The sequence below is a fragment of the Sinocyclocheilus anshuiensis genome, unplaced genomic scaffold (assembly GCF_001515605.1).
Source record: "Sinocyclocheilus anshuiensis isolate Anshui unplaced genomic scaffold, SAMN03320099.WGS_v1.1 scaffold919, whole genome shotgun sequence".
NCBI lineage: Eukaryota > Metazoa > Chordata > Actinopteri > Cypriniformes > Cyprinidae > Sinocyclocheilus > Sinocyclocheilus anshuiensis.
In genome coordinates this window covers 85144-97519 of record NW_015547671.1, presented here as the reverse complement: position 1 = coordinate 97519, position 12376 = coordinate 85144, and the positions used below count along the sequence as shown (strand labels likewise).

General features: G+C 35.7%; 1 protein-coding gene across 1 annotated transcript in view; it reads left to right on the top strand.

Moving 5' to 3' along the window:
• The window catches only part of LOC107702752 (rho guanine nucleotide exchange factor 11-like), a 48047-nt gene that overhangs the window by 28999 nt on the left and 6672 nt on the right, over nt 1-12376 (top strand). The window contains 10 exon segments of the mRNA XM_016505165.1: nt 4097-4237; nt 4467-4543; nt 5413-5538; nt 5617-5734; nt 6789-6967; nt 7041-7116; nt 9134-9205; nt 10378-10459; nt 10703-10737; nt 11767-11898. Coding sequence (XP_016360651.1) covers nt 4097-4237; nt 4467-4543; nt 5413-5538; nt 5617-5734; nt 6789-6967; nt 7041-7116; nt 9134-9205; nt 10378-10459; nt 10703-10737; nt 11767-11898 — 1038 coding nt within the window.

Genomic DNA, 12376 nt, shown 5'->3' with positions numbered 1-12376 from the left:
ATGATGTCATTAGGTCAGATTGAGTTAGACCTATGGGACTGCGCCATCTAGAGTTTCATGCCAGAACTCTGTATTTCATGCCACTCTTGCCTGACCAATTCAATTCAGTTACACTTTATTGTTGGAATTTCGTCCCAAATCTGTCTTGCATCTCAAAGCGTGTCTCACATCAATTCACATCAATACACTTACACCAATTTAAACAAACAAACAAAAGGCAGGCCATTTGGAAACCCGTTTGAAAACAGTCATTTTGCAGTTACATTTTTAGCTGTTTGCGGTGCAGAAATTTCCATTTATACATCCATTTCATCCGCTTTAAAGGGAATATCCCAGGTTTGATACAACTTAAGCTTTTATTTTTACTGCATCTGTGACATGATGTCAGTTACCATAGACAGTAATTTTAACAAATTTTAGGCACTCATAATGGAAAAATTATTGTCAGCATCACAACACGCACTGCTTTTAAAGTATGTAAACTTGACATTGACATGAGACTAATGTGATAAAATCACTAGAAACACTCAGATTTCATTTGTTAACATTAGTTAACTACATTAGGTAACACGAACTAACAATGAAACATTCTTCTAAAGCATTTATTAGTCTTGGCTAATGTTAATTTGTAATATTTAGTAGTACGCTATTCAAAACAAAAGTTGAATCTGTTCATATTATTTAATGCCACTGAGCTAACATAAACGAACAATGCACAAATGTATTTTTGTTGACTTACATTAACAAAGATATTGTAACAATGTATCTCATTGTTATTTGATATTAGTTAATGCATTAACTGGCGTTAAACAATGGGACCTTACTGTGAAGTGTTACCAAATCACTAACAATATCCAAAATGTCATGATGCATTGAAAGTGTGAAAGAAAATTATTTTACTTGGAGAAAAATCTGATCATCTAACAAATGTTTTGTTCAGATCTGAATAAAACCAGAATATCAAAATGGATCAAAAAGACACATTTAGACACTGTTATAGCTCAAATAAAACACTTCTTGTTCAGGAAGAATTAATTAAATGTGTTAACAAAAATCAGAGCAACTTCTATTTTAATTCCTTTTAAAAATTGAGGAAAATACATCAAAATTGTTTGATTTGGTAATGCTTTGATTTGGATAAGGACATTTATTCTGCTTTAACTCTGCTTTTAAAACTTTTCCATTTGTTTATTTGTGTTTTAAAGGCATTACTCAAACTTTTTTATTTTATTTGTATTCTTGTTGTGTTTTATTATTATTATTTTTCTTTAAATTCAGGAATACATCCAAATTGTTGTCTTTGGTAATAGACATCATGCTACAGAACTAAACCGAGCCTGGTATTTTAAATTTTTTTTATTAGAATATTATTATGAATTAATGTAATTGATTTTATTTATTTCATATAACTTTTATTTGACAATTTATTAAGCCTGTGTTCAGCATCATTTTACGATTGTACATTTGAAAGGCATTCAGCAGAAGCACTTCTAAATCAGTGCTTCACGTGAATATTTGAAGAGTTTGGTTCCAAAACGCGATAAACTCCATTTTTTTTTTTAAAAATTGAGTTTCCGCCAAAATCAGTATTGTATCTGGTCGGTGTTGAAAAGTACATTTTAAATTTTACGCAAAATGCGATATCCGCCGAGTTATTCTGTCATGTTTTCTCCCTTTTTTTTACAAACTGTGACAAACGCCAGTCTCACTTTTCTGCAGAATGCGATATATCTGCTCAACCAATCACAGCGCACCATCGAGACTCGAACCCGCAACCTTTGGGTTACGAGTCCGACTCTCTAACCATTAGGCCACGACTTCCCCCTTATACACCCGCATCCTTATACACCCGGTCAACAAACAAACTTAGGGGTGCACGATAAATCGCATATGATTGTCATGCGCATCTCGTCAGTAAAGCTGGTTCTGTGATTAATAGTAAATCTCCATCACGTGCTTTCAGATGGAGCGCATTTAATACACAGAGCCGTAGATCACTGCAATATCGCGTTCATAATGCAGATTCATAAAACAAGATGACCCGTTGAATTCATTTTGGGAGTGATGACTGATTGAATGTATTTTTGGTCCAGTGCCTGTATATAAGATTAGTATTGACCAAGTTCAGAGGCTGTCATATGTGGATCAACTTACTATGTTGTGTATTTTCAACAGTTTCAATATGAAAAATAACTTTTATATTGATTCAATGGATTTATTGCATTTAAAAAAAAAATTTAAAAAAAACGTGTCATGGATTTATTGCATTTGGGGGGAAAAAAATAAAATTTTATAATAAATCTTAGAAAATCAAAATCTGGATTTGAATTTTTAATGTTATTATAACCTAAAGATGCTATGTGAAAGTTTGAAACAGAAAATAGTGGTTTTTATCTAGCCACTTTCTTTGTAAAGAAAACACATTTTTCTCAAATTAATCAAAATGGATTTATAGCGTTTTGGGACCAAACTCTTCATTTACCCATTATATTAAGCAAAATAATCACCAAACAGACTGACAACAGTTTAATACACTGACTGTGTGCCTGTCACATGCTGAACATCTTTAATAAATGATATTAAGCATGTAAATATGTCAGTGAGAATGTTAACTGGTTGTTTATAGTGAAATCTCAATACTTGACTTCCTCAAATTAATAAGCAGCCCAGAGTGAAGCATAAACTGTGTGAACCCAGAGAGAGCCCAGGGATGTTTTTCACTCAGATGGGAATATTGTCAGGCGTCTGTCAGCTCTGTGACGAGCAGCGTTTCTCCTCAGGCAGGAGAAGTGAGCCTCCTGACAGCCCCAGACAAGCCTGTCTCCTCATTCTGAGGCTGAGATGTTAAGATTGTGTTTTAAGATGAAAACTATACCAGCCAAATTTGTTAATGATCTCAGATAGCCTCAAGCCTCAGACTTCAGTGTGTTTGTGGGTGAAATGGAAGAACGTGAGCAGTTTTAGGAAATTGTGAGCTAAATCTAAGGCTGTTTTGAGACAGTGTGACCAGAGTGAAATTATAGTCAGACCCTTAAAGGATTCACCGTTTGGTGTGTTTTATATGGAACCTACTTAGAAATCCTAAAATATTGCAGCAGAATCAGTCCATCATCGTCATTTATTTTTATAGCTATACTAGCTGTGTTTCCATCAACATATTTTTTATACAAATATTGGGACGTTGCACATGTGCATAAAATCTTAAAATGTGCATTACAAATTATATTTTTTATCCTGTCTCACCAGAGTGGTTTTTGGAAACGGTACTTTATTAGCGGACGTTTTATGATTTTTATTTATTTATTTTAGTACCGTCAAACGATTAATCGCATCCAAAATAAGAGTTTTTGTTTGCATAATATATGTGTGTGTGCTGTGTTTATTTATTATGTATATATAAATACACACACATGCATGTATACATTTCAGAGAAATATGTTATTTTTATATATTAAATGTATTTATGTAATGTATTTATGTATAATATAAATTATATGAATATAAATATAGACATGTAAATACATGTAAATATTTTCTAAATGTATACATGCATGTGTGTGTATTTATATATACATAATAAATAAACACAGCACACACATATATTATGCAAACAAAAACTCTTATTTTGGATGCGAGTAATCGCGATTAATCGTTTGACAGCACTAATTAACTTATTTATTTTTTAAATTCACAACTTTTTAATGCAATATTGCAATTTTTCATACAAGTGAAATTCTCGTCTTTGCTTTATGCAGTATTTTTTCCACAAGGTAAATCTTGCAACTCTGTTTTATGTGATATTACAATATTTCACAGAAGTTAAATTTGCAACTTTGGATGGCTACTACTGTCTTGTCCTAACCTCACAATACTCTAAAGTTGAAGACAGTATATTGCAAATAACAATATTTTACAGATACATTTCTCGGTCTTGTCTTTTCCGTTAGCCTACACATAAACATTTTCAGTGGCATTTGTGCTTTTGTTGTTTATATCCTTTTATTTTCATAAATAAAGCGATGCAAACCTTTAGATTGTGTGTATAGTTTAATAGTAGTATTTTAGCTTGCTCTGATGCTCTGATGTTGGTCTGCAGAGCTGTTCACCACGGAGGCGTCTCACCTGCGCACGCTGCGGGTTCTGGATCAGGTGTTTTATCAGAAGATGCAGAGCGTCCTCAGTCCAGAAGAGCTGGCCTGCATCTTCCTGAACCTGCGTCACGTCTACGAGCTACACGGTCAGAAGTCACGCATTTCTACCTCTGCTTTGGCAGTATATGAGCAGCTCTACTCCTGTAAGATGTATAGTAATAATAAGACGTGACTTGGAGACTTGGTTTGTGTAACAAGCTGTTTCGCTATAAGGCAGAATATGAACGTTGGATGCAATCTGTTTAAAAGTGTGCATAATGCACACCTAATGCATAAATGTGTTGCATAAGTACTCGTGTTGTTTTTCTATCCCAGCGAGCCTATGTGAGGCCATGAAGAAGCGCAGGGAATCGCCAATCGTTCAGGGCATCGGAGACATCATGCTGGCCAGAGTGAGTGTCTCGCTCCTGTCCTGTCTTTCACTTTTTAAGCTAAAAGAATAGTTCAATCAAATATAAATGCTGGAAATTTGCTCACTCTCAGACCATCCAAGATGTAGATGAGTTTGTTTCTTCATCAGATTTGGAGAAATGCAGCATTGCATGACTTGCTCACCAATGGATGTGAATGGGTGCCGTCAGAATGAGAGTCCAAACAGCTGATAAAAACATCATAATAACCCACACCACTCCAGTCCATCAGTTAATGACTTATGAAGTGAAAAGCTGTGTGTTTGTAAGAAACAGCTCCATAAATAAGTCACTTAAACTTCAAACCGTTGATTCCAGCTAAAACACGAGTCCATAATCCATAATACACTTCCTCCAGTGAAAAAAAGTAATCTTGTCTGAATCAGGAGAGAAATCTGCACTGTTTACAAGCGAAAACAGCTCTAAACCAATATGTGTGTGGATTTTGATCGAAGAGGACAACACTGGATGGACTTTTTCACTGGAGGAAACGTTATTATAGATTATGGACTCATATTTTAGCCGGAAGCAACAGTTTGACATTAAAAATGTTGTAATGATGGATTTATTTCTTACAAACACACAGCTTTTGTCTTCACAAGGCATTAACTGATGGACTGGTGTGGTGTAGATTACTTGTGGATTACTGTGATGTTTTTATCAGCTGTTTGGACTCTCATTCTGACGGCACCCATTCACATCCATTGGTGAGCAAGTCATGCAATGCTACATTTCTCCAAATCTGATGAAGAAACAAACTCATCTACATCTTGGATGACCTGAGGGGGAGGAAAGTGTCAGCAAATTTTTATTTTTGGGCGAACTGTTCCTTTAAAATGAATGTGCTGTAGTTGGAGGGAGAGGCTGGAGATCAGTTCGAGGAGCAGGTGTCTCATCTGTGCAGTCAGCAGAGTCAAGCGCTGGAGCTCATCAAGAGCAAACAGCGCAAAGACCCTCGCTTCGCTCACCTCATACAGGTAAGGCATGCATCAGTGCTTTCCCAGATCATCCACGGATCGTACGGGTGTGTGTTGACGCGGTGTGCTGTCTGTCAGGAGTGTGAGGCCAGTCCTCACTGCTGCAGGTTACAGCTGAAGGATCTGCTGCTGGCTGAGATGCAGCGCTTGACTAAATACCCTCTGCTGCTGGACAACATCATCAAACACACAGAGAGTGAGTGAACGCACACTAATCATCATAACGAGACGCTGCGTTCAGGATTTGCACTGGTTGATCATATATGTGACCCTGGACCACAAAAACAGTCATAAGGGTCCGTTTTTCGAAATTGAGATTTATACATCATCAGAAAGCTGAATAAATAAGCTTTGTTAGGATAGAGCAATATTTGGCCGAGATACAACTATTTGAAAATCTGGAATCTGAGGGTGCAAAAAAATCAAAATATTGAGGAAATCATCTTTAAAGTTGTCCAAATTAAGTTCTTAGCAATGCATATTACTAATCAAAAATTAAGTTTTGATATATTTACAGTAGGAAATTTACTAAATATCTTCATGGAACATGATCTTTACTTAATATCCTAATGATTTTTGGCATAAAAGAAAAATGGATAATTTTCACCCATTCAATATTGTTGGCTATTGCTACAAATATACCTCAGCGACTTAAGACTGCTTTTGTGCTCCAGGGACACATATGTGCAAAACTAAAAATCTTAATTTTTATGATCTATTAAAACTCGTAACCTATTGCATTTTGTAAATTTTGCCGATTTAAATAAATCTCCAAGTAAAGGTGAAGTTATAAGTTATCAGTAAAGGATGACTGTGATGATGATAATCGGTTATAATTGGTGCTATTATAAACAATGTAATTATTTTTAATAATGTGATTATTTTTACATGACTATTCATTATAACCAATACCAAACATTAGGGATCATTAAGATATATAATATTTTGTATTTTTAAATATTTCAATTTCAAGCAAATGCTGTTCTTGTGAACTTTCTATTTATCAATAAATCCTGAAAAATAAAATGTATCACAGTTTCCACAAAAATATGAAGCAGCACAACTGTTTATAATCAGAAATGTTTCTTGAGCTGCAAATCAGCATATTAGAATGATTTCTGAAGATCATGTGACACTGAAGACTGGAGTAATGATGCTGAAAATTCAGCTTTTTCACAGATTTTAACATACTGTATATCCACATATATATGAGAACAGTTCTGTTAAACTGTAATGATATTTGTGTGCAGCGGCGTCTCCTGACCTGCAGCTGCTTCAGAGAGCACAGGCCCGTTGCCACGGGATACTGCAGGCTGTTAATGAGGTCGTCAGGGAGACGGAGCACCGGCATCGGCTCGGCCAATACCAGCACAGGCTGGACCTGACGCCTCTGGAGCGGCTGGCCAATCCCGTCGCAGCGCAGTTCAAGGTGCGAGCCGTCCCGTACGCCTCGTTAGTGCCGCTAGCATCGCTCTTCATGCTGTCTGCTTCCTCTCTCACAGAACCTGGATCTCACCACTAAGAGGATGATCCACGAGGCGCCGCTCACCTGGAAAGTCAGCAAAGACAAAGCCATCGGTAAAGAGGTTTAATGCAGATGGGCAAATCAGAACAGAATCAAAATTAAACTAACTAAATATGACCATAGTAACCATAGTGTCTGCTAAAATACATCACTTAATATTGGTACTTTTGCTGCAGTAAAATGTGGTAATGCACATTTTTGTAAAGGCATTTTCTTTCCTGTGTTGACTTCAAATGTACAGTTTATTTATAAAAAGATATTATTCAGGGCTGCAGTGTTGCGATAGTAATATATTTATTTATTGATTTGCTTACTTTTTAATATTTAAATAAGAGTTAAAATAAAAAAAAATATTTGTTAGGGTTAGTTATTTTTTGTTTCTATTGCCCTTTGCAGGTCACATGCCTGATTATTATATTCTTATATGAAATATATTGTATTATATTAAAATAGCTTATTTTGCACACTAGCACCAATGTTACTTCAGTATAATTGAGATACTAATATATTTTTTACATTTGTATTTTGATTTATATAAAATAATAATAATTATAGATAGATATTATTATTAAAATCTGTTATTTTTTATTAATATATAATAATTAATAATATCACAATTCATTTTTATTAGTGCTGTCAAACGATTAATCGCACCCAAAATAAGAGTTTTTGTTTACATAATATATATGTGTGTGTGTGTTTACTGTGGATATTTATTATGTATATATAAATACACACACATGCATGTATATTTAAGAAAAAAAAATTACGTTTATATATTAAATATATTTATATATAATATAAATTATATGAATATAAATATATACATGTAAATAGTAGAGCCCGACCGATATGTTTTTTTTGGGGGCCGATACCGATATTAGGGAGTAAAAAAAAAAAAAGGCCCTAGATATCGATATATCGGCCGATATTCTTTGTGTATATTATAGTACAGTACCAGTCAACAGTTTGGACACAACTTTAATTCAATTAAATTCCATTCAACTTTATTCCGTTAAAGTTTATTTCACTTCGGAACTCTCATTCACGGATTTGCGCTACTGTCTTCACACACAGACGAAACTTACTAGAGAAGTGTGAAGTGGGACATCATTTACCTCTGTAAATATATACAATATAAATTCACGTCTCGCGCACTTTATTGCCATTTGAATGTAATGTGTACGTTCCCTTGGAACTGGAATCATGGCGGAATATCATGTGAAGTCCACTTCGCAGGGCACTTACGGTCGAATAAGACAACGCTTGAATGCTGCTGCCTGAACAAGAGACCTCCTTACTGAAGTGAAAGTGTTGACTGGTGTTACTATCTCGCGAACGCGCCGGCGGATCTCCACCAAATTTGTCAACTCTACCGATGTGCGGAGGGTGGCGTTCGAGAGGGTTCCTCGAGCTGAAGGGATCCCCCGAATTTGGTGCGGATTCACCTCGCCGTTATGGAGATATAGCCGTTCAAAGTTTCAGTGGTTTTCCATAGACTAAGCTTTAAAGCGTTTCATCCAGATCGCCAGTAGCAAACAATGGAGCGCGCTCTGCTGGACAAACTAAGTAATTACACCATTTCAAGCATTTAATCTGCGTTATATGTTCTGTAAAAAAAATTTTCATATCGGTGGCATATTCGGCCGATAATATCGGCAAAACGATATATCGGTCGGGCTCTAGTAAATAGTTTCAAAATATGTACTGTATGTGTGTGTATTTATGTATACATAATAAATATACACAGTACACAGATATGTTTATTTTGGATGCCATTAATCGTTTGACAGCACTAGTTTTTATTAATAAAATATCTGTTTTAGATTGTTATTTTAATGCATGACGTTAAACTAAATTAAATTAAATGAGAAAGGTTGCCTTGAAATGACTGAAATCAAATACGTATAATTTGTTTTGTGTTATATTTTATTACTTTTATTTATTTATTTATTGTTTTAGTTCATGTTTTCGTATGGTTCTAGTTAACTGTGATAACCCTGACTAGCACATAGATGAGCTGTGAGTCTGTGATCGTGTTGTGGTCACTGGTTCGTGTGAATGTCTCAGAGGTGCAGGCGCTGCTGCTCTCAGATCTGCTGGTGCTTCTGCAGAGGGGTGCAGACGAGCGGCTCGTCCTGCGCTTTGTTCATTTACAAATCGATTACACACATTAAGATCAATCGCTTACGTCGAGAATTTCTTGTGGCGTCTCGAGGAAATATCGGTGTTTAACTGTCAACACTGCCCCCTAGTGGTCGGGAGCATTTCCGTTGTGTTGTGGCTTAATGTCGTTGTGTTGTGAGCTTAATGTCGTTGTGTTGTGAGCTTAATGTCGTTGTGTTGTGAGCTTAATGTCGTTGTGTTGTGAGCTTAATGTCGTTGTGTTGTGAGCTTAATGTCGTTGTGTTGTGAGCTTAATGTCGTTGTGTTGTGGCTTAATGTCGTTGTGTTGTGAGCTTAATGTCGTTGCGTTGTGGCTTAATGTCGTGGTGTTGTGAGCTTAATGTCCTTGTGTTGTGAGCTTAATGTCGTTGTGTTGTGAGCTTATGTTTCCTTTTTTAATTGCGTTGTGTTGTGCACTACTGGGTCACCGTACTCTGGGCTTCTATTTTGACATTTTAAAAAATCGTAGCTTCATCAGTATGAGATGACACTTAGTGACTTTTGTTGCATGTTGCAGGAAATGAATGGGAAATACTAAAAAATACAACTCGGAGAATCTTTTGGTGGTACAAACTACAAATCAGCCACTGTGCAGAAAAAAGTGCACAGCAATCAAGGGGTGACACTCTAAAATATAGAGTGTACAAATATACACACGCACACAAACACAATGTTTGATTGTAATCATAATGCAAAACCTGATATTTATCTAACCAAAAATATCTAAACCTTGACATAAAGTAGTCTTTTAGAATGTCTAAAAATATATCTAAAAGCAAAACCTAATAAAATGAAGTAAGTATGTCTAAAAACACAATGGGAATCCATTTATGGAAAAATAATAATTAAATAAAAATATATTAATTCTTGTGGGGAAAATAGCTAATTAAAACTGTATAAATATTGCATAATATCTTAAAATCCCCTCAAAATTCTAAATAATAATCAAAAATATTATTGAACAAAAATGTATTAAATTGATTTTCCTGAAAAAAAGAAGTTACATTTTAAGGCTTCGGTCACTTTTGACGCGAAGGAGCCAAGTGTGACTCCCAAACGAAGAGGACCAGAGGGTTAAATAAAAAGGCTGGTTGGACGAGATTCGGAGTTGCTTTCAAATATTAAATGAACTTATGTTCGTCTTGCAGACAATAAAGCGCTGTATGTGATCAGCACTTCAGAGAGTCAGATCTATGAGCTGGTGGCCGGGACATCCTCGGAGAAGAACACGTGAGTCTGTGCTCAATCCTCATTGGCTGCATGCATTTGAAAGTCTAGTAGCTCCCTTTCAATCGAAGTTTCCTCACAGTTGGAAAGACCTGCTGGAAAAGACAATCGCCGCAGTCACTCAAGGAACGGGATCGAGCAAGTGTGGATCACCAGCGCCGTACGTCACACCATCAGCTCATAAACACTGAAAACTACAGCCATATGCTCACTGCATCTGATGAAGTCATGTCTGCTCTGTTTCAGGTCGTCTGATGCACGCTCATCTGCCAATGCATTAGGTAAGAGATGAGGATTTTATAACAGCCAACACCAAAAACTGGAGATTCATTCAATATAATGGCGGTATATACACTACTGTTGGGCAGCACGACTGTTTTCAGCATTGATAATAATCAGAAATATGTCTTGAGCAGCAAAGCAGCATATTAGAATGATTTCTGAAAATCATGTGACACTGAAGACTGGAGTAATGATGCTGAAAATTCAGCTGCGCATCACAGGAATACATTACATTTGACTATATATTACAATACAAGACAGTTATTTGAAATTGTAATAATATTTTACTGATTTAGCTGCACGTTTATTCAGATGAATGCAGCCTTGGTGAAGACCCAACCCCAAACTTTTGAATGAAGTGCAATTTAATGACAGCAAATGAAATGTAGGCAAAATTGCTGAAATGAATGAAGCAATAAGCCCCAAGAAGCCGTGGTTTACAGTGAATTTATAACAGCTAAGGGGCATTGTTAGGTACGACGCGAAGCAAAAAAAGGGGAAAAACCCCTTAGCTGTTATAAATTTACTGTAAACCACGGCTTCATGGGGATTATTGCTTTTATAAAACGGTTATTCCATATACGTAGTAAGGTTTAACAAAATAAAACAGAGCAAATAAAGTGTAATGATATTAATAAAAACAGTATTCTTCCACCAAACAATGTAGTTCCTCAGAATCAGTTGTGGTTCCAACAAAGTGGTTGCCGAGCAACACACAGACGTAAACAAAGGTGTGTGTTTGTAGAGTAATTTACAACAGCTTCGAACGCGGCTCAGCCAATCAGAATCAAGGACCGGAACTCTCCGTTTTATAACAGTTATTTTACACAGTATGGGGAATGTTATTATACATTAACAAGACTGTAGGTTTAATTTATGTTCCATTGTCAGCGCACATTATTTGCAACTTGCAAAACTAAGATTGAAAGTTTCCCATTAAATCTATATCTCGGATATGTGTCACATTATTGAAGGAAAATGCATCATTGATTCCTAAAAATAGCGTGACATCTTGCTGTCTCTGTTAGATGTGTCGGAGTCGTCCGTGTCTCTGGAGCGGGACTCTAGTGAAGATGAATGCACTCTCACACCGAGCGACGGATCAGACGCGCCCCGGCGCCAGAATAAAGCCGCTGTCGCAGAAGCTGCTCTTCAGGACGGTGAGCCTTTCCTTGTGTTCGCTTGCCATAGCATTAACACACCAACCCACCAAACAACCGCTTGAACCAGTTATCGCTAACTAAAATGAACTGAAATAATAAAAGGCCTTTTTTGCATCCTGAAAAAAATCTTAAAAAAATAAATCTTAAAAAAAAAAACATTTAAATATTAAATGGAAAAATAGAACTTAAACTTATTTTAAGCTAGTTACCCAGGCAGGTTACCTAAAACTACTAGAACTGGAAAAAAATAATATATATAATTTTAAATATAAAGATCTATATATCTATCTATGCAAAAGCTAATAAAAAATTGAAGTAGCACATAAAAAATAACACAAACAAAAATTTAAATTGCATCCTGAAAAAAATCGTAAAATGTAAAAAAAAGTTATGTAAAAAAAAAAACGTAAAGAACTTAAACTTATTTTAAGCTAGTTACCCAGGCAGCATTTCAAATTTTCTTTTAGGTTGAAGT